The 17,191-nt window shown below is 23.9% G+C and overlaps 3 protein-coding genes across 3 annotated transcripts; all 3 read right to left on the reverse strand. All coding sequences in view use genetic code 6, as the record gives it.

Moving 5' to 3' along the window:
* Window positions 1-315: 315 nt before the first annotated feature.
* On the reverse strand, window positions 316-8,148 carry TTHERM_00049310 (SNF2 family amine-terminal protein). The gene is made up of 13 exons (XM_001014826.3): window positions 7,674-8,148; window positions 6,886-7,237; window positions 4,902-5,354; window positions 4,739-4,849; window positions 4,250-4,687; window positions 3,563-4,183; window positions 2,860-3,497; window positions 2,664-2,781; window positions 1,814-2,604; window positions 1,275-1,658; window positions 1,113-1,212; window positions 793-1,054; window positions 316-725 (listed from the first exon to the last, which is right to left on the reverse strand). The coding sequence occupies exons 1-13, from the start codon at window positions 8,055-8,057 to the stop codon at window positions 641-643; spliced, it is 4,737 nt and encodes a 1,578-aa protein (XP_001014826.3). The 5' UTR covers window positions 8,058-8,148; the 3' UTR covers window positions 316-640.
* A 1,308-nt stretch (window positions 8,149-9,456) lies between these two features.
* TTHERM_00049330 (protozoan/cyanobacterial globin family protein) lies at window positions 9,457-13,416 on the reverse strand (the record flags this gene model as incomplete). The annotated part of the gene is made up of 7 exons (XM_001014828.2): window positions 9,457-9,664; window positions 9,718-10,071; window positions 10,141-10,494; window positions 10,549-10,950; window positions 11,311-11,730; window positions 11,882-13,019; window positions 13,314-13,416. The coding sequence occupies 7 exons, from the start codon at window positions 13,414-13,416 to the stop codon at window positions 9,457-9,459; spliced, it is 2,979 nt and encodes a 992-aa protein (XP_001014828.2).
* A 779-nt stretch (window positions 13,417-14,195) lies between these two features.
* On the reverse strand, window positions 14,196-16,360 carry TTHERM_00049340 (Serine/Threonine kinase domain protein; the record flags this gene model as incomplete). The annotated part of the gene is made up of 8 exons (XM_001014829.2): window positions 14,196-14,505; window positions 14,570-15,116; window positions 15,238-15,467; window positions 15,529-15,647; window positions 15,712-15,768; window positions 15,827-15,935; window positions 15,997-16,201; window positions 16,306-16,360. 8 exons carry the CDS (start codon window positions 16,358-16,360, stop codon window positions 14,196-14,198), a joined length of 1,632 nt encoding a protein of 543 aa, XP_001014829.2.
* Window positions 16,361-17,191: the final 831 nt, after the last annotated feature.

Here is a 17,191-nt window from a genome sequence, read left to right on the forward strand (position 1 = left end):
TTATTTACTTATTAAAACAAAAAACTATAAATTTTTTAAGATGTAAAAATCTTATAAATCCTATACCAATAATTTTTTGCAAAATAATTAATATAATAAATATTTAACTAAGATTTGATTGATAAAAAAGGCGATAAAATTTATTTGATAAATTTGGTATTGCTTCAATACCATTCAATATTATTTTTATTTAGTCAAGAGTAAATAGTGGTTTTTCTCTGAATTATGAATTTGTTAATTAAAAATTTTATGATTTATATATTCATTTTTTTTTTATTATGCTCTAACTTTTTTTGCATAAATTGAATAAAGAAATGTATTAATTTAAAAATAAAGGAAAAAAGAGCTCAACAAAAAGTATTACACAAAAGTAAATTAATAAATTAATTTTATAGTTTTCAATTATTAAATTATTAAAAAGTAATTTTATATGTTAATATAAAGGGTTAACAGAGTATGTCATTTTTCAAGAAAAATTTCTTTTCTTTAAATCCTTCTTTTTAAACAACAACAGTGTATTATTTTTTATCATTTGTTGTATTAAGTTGTGTTATGTCAGTCTGTCTATCTATATAGGTTAAGATAAAAGGATGAATCCAAAATATAATAATGATATTTTTAAATTGTGTTATCATTTCTATCATTCTTCCTTCTTTCCTTCATCTACATCAAGCAAGAAATTCATCATGTTGTTAGCTCTGTTCTATAATTTCCTAATAACGTACCTATATTAAATTTATTATTCATAAAATTAAAATACAAACCTGTTAGAAATAATAAATTTATTCATACTTTTGTCCTAGTTCGGAATCGATTGTATTGATATCTCTGTCTTCCTTTTCGTCAAACTTATGGAAAATAATTTACCATATTTATAAATTAAGATCTTGAGGGTAATCCCATAAAATCTTGTTTTCTAACAGCTTTTCCCAGTTACCAAATCCTACTGCAAAAATAGCATGAATTAAAAGATAATCATCGTAATTAGTCCACTTAAACTTTTAAAATTCTATTTTATTGTTTTCGTCTAATTTGGCTTGATGGAAAGAATATTCTGTTTAGATTAAACAATTAACATTATTATTTGCATTTTTTTAAAAATATTAAATTACCTTTGTGAGATACTCTGAATTTCTCAGGTTTTTTTGTGAAATAGTTGTACTTTTTACGCAAAATTGAAAGACCTCCGATTCTTCTAACAACAAGTTCAGGCTTTTTTAAATAAAAAAAAATAATATAAATAAAATCTATTTTGACATATTTTTTTTTCGTACAGATAATCCACAGAACACTGCATTGTCAAGCTTTTCTAATCTCTTATAGAATAAAAGTGCTGCGTAGAATTCCTTGAGATACTTTTTGAAATCCATGTAAGTAGGCTTATGGTCTTTTTTGAAAGTTTCAGGTCTGTTCTTTTGGAGTTCAAGCCAGAATTAATCGATTGTATTAAAATCCATACCAAATTCAAGAATAAAAGAGAGGAATTCCATTCTATGGAACTCATTAAAACCATTAAGTACAAACTAGAAACGATCAATATCAGACATGTTGGCAAATTTCATGTGTGATTTAGCATATATTTCTTCATCAAAATATTTTAATATTTTATCAGTTGTCTTTTTGTTTTTGTGTACTAATCCTTTGTTTTATTGATCCTCCTAATTATTTATTTATTTATTAAATAAAATATTATTTATTAATTATTTTTATATAAAAAATTTGAAAAAATTGGCTTGTCGAAAAAGCTAAAAAAGTAAAAATAATTTTAAATGAATAAATAAATAAATATTTAAATAAATAAATAAATAAGTACCTAAAAGTAATTATTTGCATTGCTAGCTGCTCCTGTATTATTGTTTTTAGAGTTTTACTTTTTAGCAAAATTCTCAACTACTTCGTCAGCGCCACCATCACTTTCTGAGACAGTTTTGTCTTTTTCACCTTCTCCATCGAATTCAGAATAAGAATCACTAGTACGATTATGATCATCTTGAAGAGTGCTATTAATCATCTTTCTTACTCTCTTACCCTTACCAAGTTCACTAGCTTGTTGACTTTGTAGTTATTTAGCTTGATCGTCAAGAAGTGTTTCCCAATACTTTTTCTAATCTTTTTACTTTTCTTCTTCATCATTACGCTTTTGACGTTCATCAACAGTTTCGAAATTATATGAATTGAATTTAAAACCACTTAAATAGTAATCATTAAGATCAGATTTACGCAAGGATACGTTTTCAACATCAGTGCCTTTTATCATATCTCCTTCTCTACTGATAAGAGCATCTATTTGCTCATCAGTAAATTCTTAATCCTTTTCTTCTAAATTTTTGTTAAACATTTCATAAGTACCATTCTTTAAAATAGTTTCAAAATCTTCTTTAGTGAATTTATTAATAGGATTGATAATAATTGATTCTAACAAGAGCTTTCTAGTAGCTATTTCAATAATACGCTCTTCAGCTGAGTATTTACTTACTAATCTGTATACTTTTACTTTTGATTCCTAACCCATACGATATGCTCTGCTAATGGCTTAGACATCTCTATAAGGATTAAAATCACTATCTGTGAAGAAAATAGTGTCTGCAGAAGTCAAGTTAATACCTAAATAGATTTTTTTAGTTTTAAAAATAAGTAAACTAATTTAATATTTTGCAAGTTACCTAAACCACCAGCACGTGTAGACAGTAAGAAGATTTTAGCCTTAGAGTCCTTTGAATTAAAAGAGTCAATAGTTTTTTAACGGTCGATGACAGAGGTTGTACCATCAAGTCTTTCAAACTAAAAGTTAAAAAATATAGAGTTAATAAAATTTATAGTTAAAATAATAAATAAATAAATAAATAATTAATTAATTACAGCCCATCCTTTGAAGTTAAAGAATTCTCCCATAATATCAAGCATCATTGTGAATTATGAGAAAATAAGCATTTTGTGATTTTATTACAAAAGTTTAGGAATCATACGTTCTAAAAACTTAAGTTTATTTGAACAATCAACAAATTCTTCTTAGAATTTGTCTTTTTTAGGAATGAGATATTTCTTTTTGTATAAGAAAAGGGAAGGATGATTACAAACAAGACGTAAACTCATAAGAATGTTAAGTAAAGAAAATTTAGAGAAGTTTTTAGATTTAGCGTCAAGTAATTTCAAGTTATCATAGTTCTTGACTAATACATTTTTATAGTAATACTTTTGGGTATCAGTTAAAGAGATCTTAATAATAATTTCTTCCATTTCAGGCAATTCTAAATCGACATCTGTTTTTTTACGACGCAACAAGTGAGGAGCAAGCATTTTAGTTAACTCACTTAAGGCCTTCTTTCGTTCAGCCTCAGGTATTTACTCATCCTATTGCTATTGCTATTTAGTTTATGTAGTTGTTGTTTATAAAAACATTTTTAAGCTTTCGAAATTTTTCATTGTTTTAGCCTTCTAAGGACAGATAAATTCGATTAAATTGAGTAATTCCAATATATTATTTTGTAAGGGAGTACCTTTAAATTAAAGAAAAATTATTTTAGTTTTTATGCATTAAAAATAATTCTATTTATTTAATTACCTGTCAATAGAACTTTATGTCTTGTTGCGATAGTTGATGAGATTTTAAAGAATTTAGATTCGTTATTTTTAAGTCTGTGGGCTTCATCAACAACCAAGCATTCCCATTGAATTTTTCTTAAGAAATGAGCATCATTGATAGCTGTATCATAACTTGTAATCAATGCATTAAATTTAGGTACTAAATCTTTTTTCTTCTTGCCCTTCTTAAGGGGATTTTTGATTTTGAAATAAAACTCACGATGTCTGACCAAGCTACGAGAAGCTTAGTTTCCAGTATACACAAGTACATTGAATTTATCTCCCCAAATGGCAAATTCCCTCAGCCAATTATACAATGTGGAGGCAGGAGCAACTACCATGAAAGGTCCATCAATATCTTTCTCATAGTACAAATAATTTAAGAAAGAAACAGTCTACACAGTTTTACCAAGACCCATTTCATCTGCAAGAATAACATTGTTTGCTTTGTTATAACTTTCTGAAAGCCAATTAACACCATCTATTTAAAACTTGTGTAATGAACCACCTGTGATAAAATTAGGTTATTGCTTATACTTCTTTTATACTTGAGTGTTTATTTTTCTTTTGTTTTCTCTTTCTTCTTAAAATCTTGGAGTTCCTAATTATTTTTATCAGATACAAATAAATGAGTTTAAAAATTTTGCTAACAATAAATAATAAATACCAATAGTTTCCTCAAACATCTTTATTTACAAATATTTTCTTAAAATTTCTTTGTATTTAAGAACTATGAACTCATCTTCGAAAGTACATTCATCATAGAAGAGTCCCTACCACTTGATAAGGAATTTATAATTTGTTTTTGCTCCAAAGACAATTTATTTTTCATATAAATCTCCATATTTGCTGAATATAGAATCATAAATATCTCTGTATGAACGCTTGGCATGCTTTATAGGACGTTTGCAGTCAATAATTCTTTCTATTTTTATATTTTCTTCTAAAACATCAACAGGCTCTTCAGTTAATGCTATTTCTATTTCTTCTTCATCAATTGCAACTTTAACTTATTTTTTCTTATCTTTGAAATTTTTAAGTTTTCTTGGGATTTTCCTTTCAACTACAGACTCAGGTAACCAATAACTGTGGATATAAGCAGCATCTAAAAAAATTTGAAAAATTATTTTTCATTCTTTGTTAAAAAAAAATTTACTATTTAATTTTGTGATAAAGCAGTTGCCAACTTCAGTTGAGACATAATCTTAAATTTTATCTATTCCAAAATAGCCTATGCAAGTAAAGCAAGAATATAAAATTTATTTTCCTAATTAATGGTAATATTATTAATATTTATAATAAATTTATCTTAATATTACCTTCAGTAGTATGAAGCTTTTTAATGGCTTCAGTCAAATTTTTTAACTTCTCATTAGCTACTTCTGCATCATCTTTGTCACTAATTGATTGCAATATAGTAAGAGTATCTGCATCCAAAAAATAATTTCTATTCATTGGACAATCTACGAGCTATTTAAGAGGAATACCTAAACATTCAAAATGCATTAAACGATAGCAAAGGGAACAAGTAACTTTAATTTCAGCTTCATTAGTACTCTTTTCACATGCACAGCATATATCTTTATTTTCTTCTCTGCAGTAAGGACATTCCCAAGCACCAGTTGGAGGCTTTTTAATACCCACACAAGTCAAGTGGAATGTTTTTGAGCAATTTTCACAGCATATAAGTTTTCCCTAATCTCTACAAATAAAGCACCAACTCTCATTTGCATCTGTTTCTGAAAGATTGTACACTTCGTCACGTTATACCTCTAATTGATTGTAATAAAAAATTTTATAAATAAAAATCCTTCTTTATTAACGGTTATCGGTATTGCACAAATAAAATCAATGACTCCATTTATATAATTTAGTTGATGTTTTAATCAAATGATCATTTTAGTTTATTTATTAAAAATTTTTTTTTCCTTCATTTTTGATTATTAATTAAGTTGAGAAAGAAAAAAATATTTTTAATGAAGATTGAAAAATGTAAATAGATAAATAAATGGGAGATGATTTAATAAGAATTTTAAAATACTAGCTAATAAGCTAACTAATTTTTATTAAGTATTAATTATTTATTGGGTTCTAAATTTTTTTTTATTTGGAAATCAGTCAGTCAGCAAAATTTAAAAAAAAACATTATATTCGATAATGTTTGAAAGTAAGTGATGCAACCTCACTTTCTTTTTTCTTCGAAATGACGTATTATTAATTTTTCCTAAGCAAGTCTTAAATTTTATTAATATGCTTTTCATCATTGAAAAATTGAATATTCTGATCTACCTCATTTATTTCGCCTCTCTTTTTAACCTTTTAAGTACTACTCTTTCCACTTTTTATTTTTTATTTTTTCCGATTGAATTTTTATCAAACTAAGCAATAAATAAATAAATGCATTTTTTCTTACTTAAAAAAAATTTAGAATCCTATGAATTTTTTTTTTCTTTTAAATAATATTCAAACCTTTTCGTATAATTTCTTTTATTTTTCAATGGAATATATAAACATCATTTTTCTTATTAATTGCACTTCTTCATACAAAACCAAATTATAATTTCATAATAAATTTTATTTTCCTTATTTTTAATTTCCATTTACTTACTATAAGTATGTTTTGGCTAAATTTTAGTAAAGGCTACAGCAATTAATGCTCAATGGTAGTTTTTATTTATTTTGATTTTCTTGCTTAATAAATTAAATTAAAATGAATAACTTCTCATTCATTTTCTAAAATTTATTTCATATTATGTCTATTTATAATCAATCATCTCTCTATAAAAATTAAGCAATTTACAAAACTAAATTAAAATTCCTTTATTTCTAATTATCCTATTAATATATTGCTTCTTTGTAAAGTCTCCCTCTCTATTTGAATATACTGCTTTACTCAATAATAAATCTAAACTTTTAATCTGCGTTATCCATTAAATTCAGAATTTTTGCAATACTTATAGATTTAATTTTGCAGAAACTCAAAGCAATTTAACAATAGAATTAAAATAACTATATCATTGTTGATTTTAAAATTTTATATTTTCTGCATAAATGGATTCCCCTTGAAGCTGATTTCTGAAATGCATGCAAGAATCTATAAATTAAGCTAATTCTTTTAATTTTATTTGTCTGTAATATACAATGAAAATTATAGATGGGTTTTATACTTATTTTACAACCTACTTAAATGATATTATGAATTGGTCATTTAAAATATTATATGGAGTAATCATTATCTCAAAATTTTAAGATTTATTGATGTGCAAAACTTTACTATTTATGATTATATAAAAATTTTCTTACTATTAGCTTTTTCTTCGGAGTCATATTCATAATCGTCTGAAGGGGGCTCATCTTCGAGATCATCCTCTGCATATTCTCCTTAATCATGAGCTTAATCGTCTTATTCGTTACCCTCTATTTCTTCTTCAATTTCATTTTCAGCTTAGTTATTGTCCTCTTCTCCTCCTTAAATAGATTCTTCTTCTTCTTCTTGCATGGAATCCTCATTCTTCTTTTATTTGGCTTTACTCTTTCTGCCTCTTCCATTACCAGATTTTATGATGCTACTATTTTTCTTTAAATTCTTTTTAGATTTTGGCTTACGCACTGCCTCATCATCAAAATCTTCCTCTTCATCATCATACTATGCGTCCTTTTTACGTTAATAATTTAATATGAGGTATATTAGAAATTAAGCTCCTCCTTTTATATCTCTTTAGAAATGTGAAGTAGTGTTTATTTAAAAATATATATAAGGCTAGTATTTTTAAATGTAATGTGTTGTTAAAATGATTCTTGAATACAAATCTTAGTATGGATTTACAAAAATTATACTATCTTCGTAAATTAAAAAACACTTTATACTTCAAAAGTTTGCTTTGCTTAATACTAATTTGCTTTCTTTCATTTGTTCATGTAGATATTATCATCTTAGTACTTACAATTTTTTCGCTCTTTAGGCTATTTTATTGTGAAAGCACTTCTATATAGATAATTAAGTGCTGATAAACGAATACTCAAAAAAAAAAAAAATCAAAGTAAAAACAAAAGAGGAGAAGTGAGTGAGTGAGTGAAAATGAAATGTTTACTAATTCGTCTTCTAAATCATCCTCTGAATCTGAAACAACTTTGAGTTTTTTTGTCCTTGTTCTAAGCGTTCTCTAAGTCACTTCCTATTATTTACTACTGCTTTCATCATTGGAGACTGCTTACTATCTTCTACGAGTACCCATCTTAAATTTAATAATTAATATATCTTTTGTACTTAAGAAATTGATATTATGCTTATCAGTTATTTCTTTATTTCTTTTAAAATGCTTAATTTTTATTATGATTAAGATAATTACTTTGATTTATATTTTCTTTCTTTTTTTATTTGTAAATTTGGACTTTCGCGGTTGTTTTTTATAGTTTATATTTTCTTCTTCTTTAGTATTATTTATTTAATAAAAAATGCTGATATACCGCTACATATCTTCGCATGAATTCTTTCCAAACTATAGTTTAATTTTCTAATATTTCTACCATTTTTATTTGATGGTAATCTTCAAAAAACACTTTAATGCATAATCTATGAAAAAATAATATTTATTTAGTAAATATAGAATCCCTCTATTAAAATGAATCAGTATTTATATATAGTGAGCAGATAAAATATTGCGAAAATTTTGATAGACTCCTTCAAATTATTTACTCTATTAATGTTATTTAGTAAACGAATTATTTCTTTTATATAATCTTAGCTACAAAATTAGAATAGAAAAATAAATTAAATAAAAATCTTCAATTAAAATGTAAACATTTATTATGAATGATAGAGGAATACATTAAACATATATTAAAGGAAGATGATTCAAAAATCATGTAAAATTTATTTATCTATATATTTTTATTATTTTCATCTACAAATATTTAATATACGATCGAAAGAAATTAAATTAAAAAATAAATTTTATAATTATTATAAAATTTAAGAACTATCAAATTAAAAACGTGGGATATTTTTTACAATTAAAATACCAAATTTAATTAAGAATAGGATGTTTTTCCAATTTTTAAATATTAGCAGCAAAAATGTTGCATAGAGAGATATTGAAGAAAAAAAATCTAATACCATGAAATTACTTCTACTTTTTTTATCAGATTCTATTTTTGGTAAGAATCATTCATTCATTCATCTTTCTAAAAGATCCTTATTAAGTAGTTAACATAAAAGTCACCTTTTAGATTCCTACCGTAAATTATTAACCCAATATCTTCAAATTAATTAAATCAACTAAAGCATCAATATATTTTTACGTTTTACACAATAAATTTTCAGAGAGGTTCCATTAAGTTTTGAAAAGATTTTTATTCATTTGAACTTCTATAATTTATTTCTACAACATAATGATTTTATAAATTTGAAATTTTCTTATTGCGCAAACATTAAAATGATTTTATTTAAACATCTTCATTCTAATTTCATAAATTTTATCTTTTTTTAGTTAAAATATTTATGAAAAAAAAAATACTGATTTGTATTAAATTCTAATAAAATATTTATATTACATAGACAAAAATATATATACAACTTTTTTTCATAATTAAATGATAAATTTTATTTATTTATTTATTTTAAATATTTTATAATACATTTTCAATAAATTATGTTTATTTTCCAAGCAAATTTTTTGAAAACAAAATTATTTTAAATCAATCAATCAATCACCCACTCTCAAACAGTTCAGTTTTTATTCACATATAATTTATTTTTTGAGTCTAAATGCACACCTTTCTAAGAAATATGTATAAACCAATATTCAAAAAAAACAAAGAAGCTACCTTCTTTATTTAGATATATATGATAAATAGATATCAAGATAGATTGCATCAGAAATAATTATAATTGGGGGATTAGACATGAATTATTATTTCTTTTCTCAAAGGTTCTATATTTTCATTTTCTATTTAATCTATTAATGAATAATCTACATCCAATTCAATCAAAGTATCCATTAAGATTGCTTTGAAGACATCAAAGTGTAGATTATTCAATTCTAAGTGCTAGTGAGCCTCTCTCATATTTTTTCCTTTATACCTAAAAAATAGAAAATCTATTACAATTTAAAGTTAAATATTTTTTATTTTTACTTTTCATCCGCACCCAACATAACAGATAAAAAATGAGCCATCATTTATTTTTGGCGTTTAATATCGATTTTATCAAAGAAATGATTGATCCTTTCATCTCTCATTACTTTTTGGTAAAATAGATCCACTGCTATACCTAAAAATTTTTCTCCTCCGAGCCTATTAAATTTACTTTATCTGCTATCAACTATATCGACTCTTAGTGTTTCTAATTTAAAAGAAATCTTAGGAAGCAACTCAATCTTTACTCCAACTTCACCAAAAGACTAATTAAGAATAACTTTGAATTTATCGAATTAGCTATCGTTTATACCTAAATGGTAATGAGCTTTCTACATATTTCTTCCTTTATAACTAAAGATTGATAAATAAATTAATGTAAAATTAATTATTCATTCTATTTATCATTCAAAAATTAATTACTTTTGAGGACCTCCGAAAAGTTATTTCACATATGTCTTAAGTTTACTAGTTTATGTGTCTCTATCTAAGAATTAAAACATTTTTTATAGATTTTCGTCATTATTTAATTTAGTGTAAAATCTCTCTATTGCTTAATCAATCACTTAGTCTCCTCCAACTTCGTCAAATAAGCTAGCAATTGGTATTATTAAATCTCCTTTTATAGTTTGCAACACATGAACTGCATTTTAAATATCTTTATCCGATTGCATCATGTCTTTAAGAGTAGATATTAAGTTTTATTCAAGACCCTCATAGTGTATGTCTCTCATATGAAGTTCAAAAGTCGAAGCCTTCATTCTAGCTGAGTCATATCTATTTTAAATTTTTCAGTAAAAAATAAATTATAATAAAATATTTGAAACTTACTAATTGGGACTCCCAACACAAACTGATATCAAATTATAAAATAGTTCTTTTTGTTTGGCTACAGGAATAGTCTTAAAGAGAATATTCAATCTATGGTCGTACTAGAGTTTATCATAAAAGATATTAACTGAAGCTTGAACACTATTTTCACCACCAAATTATTCATATATAGTTTTTATAGGTACTATATTAAATACAATACCTCTCAAACTTTCATACACTTAACCTATCTCGACAATTTTATCAAAATCAATTTAAAAACTCCTTGTTGAATGTAGCAAATGCAGTTTTAGCTATCCAAATTACATTTCATTTATTTTAATTAGTGCGTTCCCATTTTTAATTTAAGATTAATTCATATTTTAACTATTTAAAGGAGCAAACTAAGAAGGATTTTTTTGTCTAAATTTAATATAAATATACAATTATTTTCTATATTATTAATTCTTAAATAAAAATATTTTATTAAATTTTTAAGATATCAGTTATTATTATTATTGACCCACAACCATTTTTATATGTTTTAAAAGATCATAATTAATAAAATTTTCTTTAATTTTCAATTAATAAAAGGTGATTTATTTAAAAAGAAAATAATTTCAAAAAAATTTAATCTGAAATTAAAAAAAATTTTCAAATCCATTTAATTAAAAAAAAAGCTAAAATAAAATTTAAAAATATAAAATGAAAATCAATTATCAAAATGGAAAAATATAATAATTTTAGTATCAAGTATCAAAAAAAGTATTGGTAATTCATTACTTAATTTATCCTCCCATTGCAATTTAAATTTGTTCATAGAAATCCATTTAATTAGGCTGCTAGCTGAATATATAATTAATTCTTGGATCTGCTTGAATTTTCTTTTAGAGAACAGCAAATATTTAATCAACAATTTGCTTTCCACCAAGACGATAGTAAAGAGTTTGCTAAAAGGAATCTCTGTTATGTTAAGAGTGATACACAGAAGATTGAAGTAGATTATTATATGTAGAATTCTGTATATTATTTGTGACAAAGTAATTTCTCAGCATCTAAAACTACTTTTTAACTAATTCAATTTAATCTTCTTATATACTCATATCTAATAATGATTAGCAAATATAATCTATATATGTTTCAAAATGATGATCTGTTAATTTAAGATGAGCATGAGATTCTTTTAATTTAAGAGATTCATAACTTTATTTTAAAATATTTTAATGTTATAACTAAATTATTTAAAAACTAAGGAAAGAAGTAAGAAATTAACTAATCAAATAAATAAATATATAAATAAATAAGGAAATGAGAATGTAAAAATAAGTAAATAAGAAAGTAGATAAGCGCTTACGATGATCTACCACCGAAGGCAAGAGTAAAAAATTATGCTTGAGTTGATTTAAATTTATTAATTTCAACACCCTTGAAAAAAGGTCCTAATTGTTCATCACTGAATACTCTTTAGTATAGTCTATCTATAAATTAATTGATCAGGTCTTAATTACACCCTAGTAATTCATAAGTACATCTTTAAAACTTCAAATTAGGGAATAATATAGGCTTTATAAACTAGAATCTTTAGTAAATTTCTTAAATAGTTAATTGGTCAACATCAAGTTTTGCAAAGATGTTGCAGAATGTTTAGATATAAATTTCAAAAATGTTTGGTTAAATGTTAATCTTCTTATGCGATTCACTGATATTTTTTCCATTAAAAGTTGTATACAGCTTAACATCAGTTTGCTTTCTTAAGGGTAAGCGAAAGAGGTAGTTTAGGTATTCAGCCTAGATACTTTTCATGCTTCTGATGTTAATATTTTTAAAGAACTCATCTAGAAACGGGTTATTAGACAACTGACTATAGAAAATCTCAACTGCTTCTACTATGACTCTGGCTCCTCCTATTCTCTCAAATAATGATAGCTACTTATTTAGAGGTGTACTGGAGACTTCAACTAAAATTTAAAGCAAGAATTTTGGATCACATTTGATATTTGAGTTTTAGATATTTAAGTATTAAATAATGCCCAACTTATCAATAACAAATGCAGCTTTATATCTATAACATTTATTTGAGTCAGTTGTAGGCACCTTAAAGTTCTTGAATATTTTTCCTTCAGAATCTCCAAAGACTCTTAAGTTTAGCTGAATATCATTCTATGCTGGTGTAATAGTCTCATTCTAAGGTGATTGCTATGGATTAGAAATTTATGATTTTTTTATAGAATATGCTTCAATCTATGATTTTATTCTCTCTAATTTCTCGTCAATAATAATTATTATATCACAATTTCTACTTTAAAATTCTTCATTCAATTAACTGAAGCTAAATATTTCATTATAAGTTTGCTCTTCTTCAAAGCTGTAAAATAAAATTATAAGATATTTTCCTGAATAGTCTTTAAGAGACTTCTATTAAAACCCTCCATTAAAAAGGCAGGTTCCGCTAAATAAAGGAGCCTGAACTCCTATTGGTCTCTTTTAAAATCCTAAATATTTCATAAAAGAATAAATTTATAATCTATTAATTCTCAATTATTTCAACGGCTATAATTAAAATCAGTTTTAAAAACTTTAGGATTAAATAAAAATATTTTCACTAAATCCTCAAAGATATTATTTTGTAATAAAATATTTCGGTTTTTGCAAAAAAGTTTATAAAAGTGCTTTTATTTGTTAAATATTCAAACGAGCATTAATATCTTCTAGTTTTATTTCTCTAATGGCTAGTAGAATAATTATATTTTAAAGTATAAAGTAAGAAAAACTTTAAGTTTTCATACCTGGGTTTTGTTTCTGTTCTGGTGCCTCTACGGAAATCTATTAATTAACTACCTCGTTTTTACGCTAATCATTCATATTTACAAAATTTTGGCAGTTTCCCATTGCTAATTACTACTTGTTGATAAATTAAGTTGAATAATTTTTATTACTTTAATTAATGCTACTTACAAAATACTAATTTTTAACAAATTTTTTAGTTTATTTTAAAATTAATTATTTGATTAAATATAAACTCTTCTAATTTTTTTTTGATTATATTACTTGCTAATGAGCATCAAATGGCTGATCGATTTATTTTTTATTAATAAATTAATGATAATATTTATGTCAAGTTTAAAAAAAAAACTTATATTTTTTATTTATTTGCAACCAAGATAATATTTATACTATTTTTAATTAATAATTTTTTATTTTAAAAACAGAATGTGAAATTTTCAACGAATTTATTGGTAGATTCTCATGTACTTTATTCTTATCAAACAGATTTAGATTTTTATTTACTTAAAAGTTATATCCTGTTTGCTGATTTAACTTTTTAGATTTCAAACTTTCAAGAATTAAGCAATCTTTTAAAATTTTTTTAAAACAAAAAAGGTAATTTTATATTTTGCTTAATTTTCATAATATTTCTACTAATCATTTAAATCTATATTTAACTTAATTTAACTTTCAACATTTCATTAATTGTTTTAGAAAATTTAGATAATTTGATTTTTATTTTTGTGAAAAAAAAGATCAATTGAAATTTAAAGCTTTAATTAAATCTAAATAAACATATAAAAATTAAATATTTAGCCAAAAAAAGTAAAGAGTTATAAAAAAATATTTACCAAAAAAAATTTACAATAAATAAATAAAAAAATTTTTTTCATGTGCAATTTTCAACGAATGCCTTAATTTTATAAAGATGCAACAGAGCTAGATTTTAATTTAACTACTCTAGCAACGTCAGTCATAAATACAATTTATCTTTCTTCTTATTGTTATTTGTTATATCCATTTAAATACTGTTGATAGTTATATTTCCTTGAAAGAATCATATTTGAACATAGGTCTCTAGGAACACATTTTCTTTACAAGAGCTGAGATTATTTTAGCTGCTATTGTTACAGAATTTATTATTACTTTTGTTATACATCAATTTATATTGACTAATTCAATTCGTTGTTGTTATTCTTTTTAGATTTAAAACTTTTTATTTATTAATTTATTTAAAAATACTTATTAATTAATATTGAATAGAAAAGCAATTTACAAATTTTTATTTATGCTTAGAGGTTTAGGTGAATAAAAAGACTGTGGCTGTTTATTAAGTTCAGACTTAGAGTTGATTAAGCTATAAGAGTTGTTTAAAGTAATATTAGTGTCTTTAGTTGTATCATCTTTTAACTTATTTGTAGTTTGATTATAGCCATGACCTATAATTGTACTATTCATTAAATCAGAGGTATCCATTTCAATGTTGTTAGCTAAATCTGATTTTTAGCTTTAACTTTTATTTAAGCTAAATCTCTTTAATTTTAATGCTTAAGGTTTATATTGTTAGTAATTCATAGATCTTTAAGAACTTCTTACACTATTTTATTGTTCAATAGTCTATGGAAGTTTAAAGTTTTAAAAATCATTAATTTTTGGTAGAAAAGATGTTGTGCTTGTGCTTGCATTTTTAGTGATACTTTAATTGATCTATGGATTATTTATTTTCAGTTGAGATAACCTCTTAGGATCTTTTTTAGGGAAAAGTACTTTTTCAAGATTAGAATTTTTAAACTAAGCCTATGTAGAATACTTCAGGATGTTTTCTAAAATTGTTTAAAATAAATGGATTAAATTAATGTACAATAAAAACGATAATATGAAAGACATAACTTTTCATTTAAGCATAGAACAAATAAATTGTTATTATTTTATTAAAATTTTTACTTAATTCTGGTCTAAGTTTCATATTTGGGTTTAATATGCTCTCAATTAAATAAGTAAAATGCTTTGATATATTAATTATTTTAGAGTATCTAGTATTATCAACTTTTCTTTTTAAATCTTCTAGATCATTAGACCAGAAAGGAGGCGTTTAAGCAGCTACCTCATATATAATGCAACCTAGACTCCAAATATCAGATTTTTTTGTGAATCTACCTCTGAATCCTTCCGGGCTAGAGAAAAATAAACAAGCAAATAAGATATACACTTTTAAAAATTAAGAAATTTAGTTACCTCATTGAGTAAGGACATCCATTAAATTGTTATTATTTTTCAATATCAAGAAACTGTTTAATGCCAACATCTCCAATTTTTATTTACTTTTTGTCCTCTGAAAAGTAAATATTAGTGCTCTTATTTAAGTTGAATTAAAAATATTTAAAATTTCATTCAAAAAATATTCTTTTAAAAATCTACTTTCAGATTTTTGTGAGTAATTTTGTTTTCATGGAGTGCTTTAAGTCCATTTGAAATCTTTTTATAATATAAAATTTATAGCTACCTCTTTTAATTTAGAATGTATTTAAATTACTTGAAATATATAGTTCCAAATATCATCTTCTAAAATTACTTTTTTTTCATTGACATGTTTGATAATTTCATCCTATAAATTACCTCCTCTCATAAATTCACTTACTATGCTTTTAAAATTATTTAATTCATTAAAATATTCCTTTTTTCTTTGTTTATAATTGATTTTACACAAAATGAGATTTATCATTATTGTATGCAGAATTTACTATGTTAGTCAGATACGGGCTATTTATGCTTGATATTTTTTAAATCATTTACACCATATTTTTTAAATTCTCTTCACTAATTCCTTTAATGTATATTAACTTAACACACAGTTCTTATCCGCTTACTAAATCAATCACTTTACAAGATCCTGTTAGTTTACCTTCCCCTAATAATAAATAAAAATATGCTTAATTAGTTTCAAGCATTAGAAATGCTAAATTCTTCATTATAAAAAGGGAAAAAATTTGCAATCAAAGTTAGATAATTTACCTAAAGTGTGAATGTATCTATAGTTTGGGAATAGTCCTTCAACAAAAGCTTGCATAGAATTAATTTAGATAAAAGTTTCAAAATTTTTAATAAAAGTAGAATATGAATTTAAAATATATTTATTTCTAAGATTGATTAGTCTTTATTAATCAAATTGTAGCAACCAAGCAAGAGAGCAATCTCAGATTAAATTAATTTCTATGAAAATCTAAATAAAAAATTTAATTTATTAAAATACTTAATAACCAACTAACTATATGTTTTTATTTTAATTCAAAGCATAATAATCCAGTAATATTCTTTATATATAAATAATAATTTAACAAATTTTAAGCATTTTTTAAAAAAAATCATTGGCTATCATCCTCACTTTAGCTTTTTAAAAAGTTATCTCTTTTGATTTTTAAACTTTCACAATTGAAGTATGATTTTAAAGCTAAAAAAATACAACCATTTTGATTAATTTTATCTTATCTCTCTAAGTGTAAATAGCTATCAACATGAAAGAAATGTGCATGCATACATCTTTCACATAAAGAATCAATAAAAAATTATTTAATTTATCTCAAAATAGATATTTACATAAAAAATTTAAAGCTCAATTCTTTAAAAATTAGCTTTTTAACAAATAAATAATGTATAATTTTAAGTAAACATGTAAGACAAATGAAACATTGAATAAATGATTAAAAGCCTAAAATAGAGTTAATGAAAATTAATGAGTAATTTGATAATTAATTAAATTTTTACTAGTTGCTATTTTAAGCACAAAATGATGAATTAATTAAAAATAATGATTATTTCATTTAACAGTATGATTCTCCTTTGTTTTTTTTATTGATTTAATAAACAATATTTTGATTCAATAATATTTCTAAGTTTGTTT

The sequence above is a fragment of the Tetrahymena thermophila genome (assembly GCF_000189635.1).
Source record: "Tetrahymena thermophila SB210 genomic scaffold scf_8254659, whole genome shotgun sequence".
Taxonomy (NCBI): domain Eukaryota; phylum Ciliophora; class Oligohymenophorea; order Hymenostomatida; family Tetrahymenidae; genus Tetrahymena; species Tetrahymena thermophila.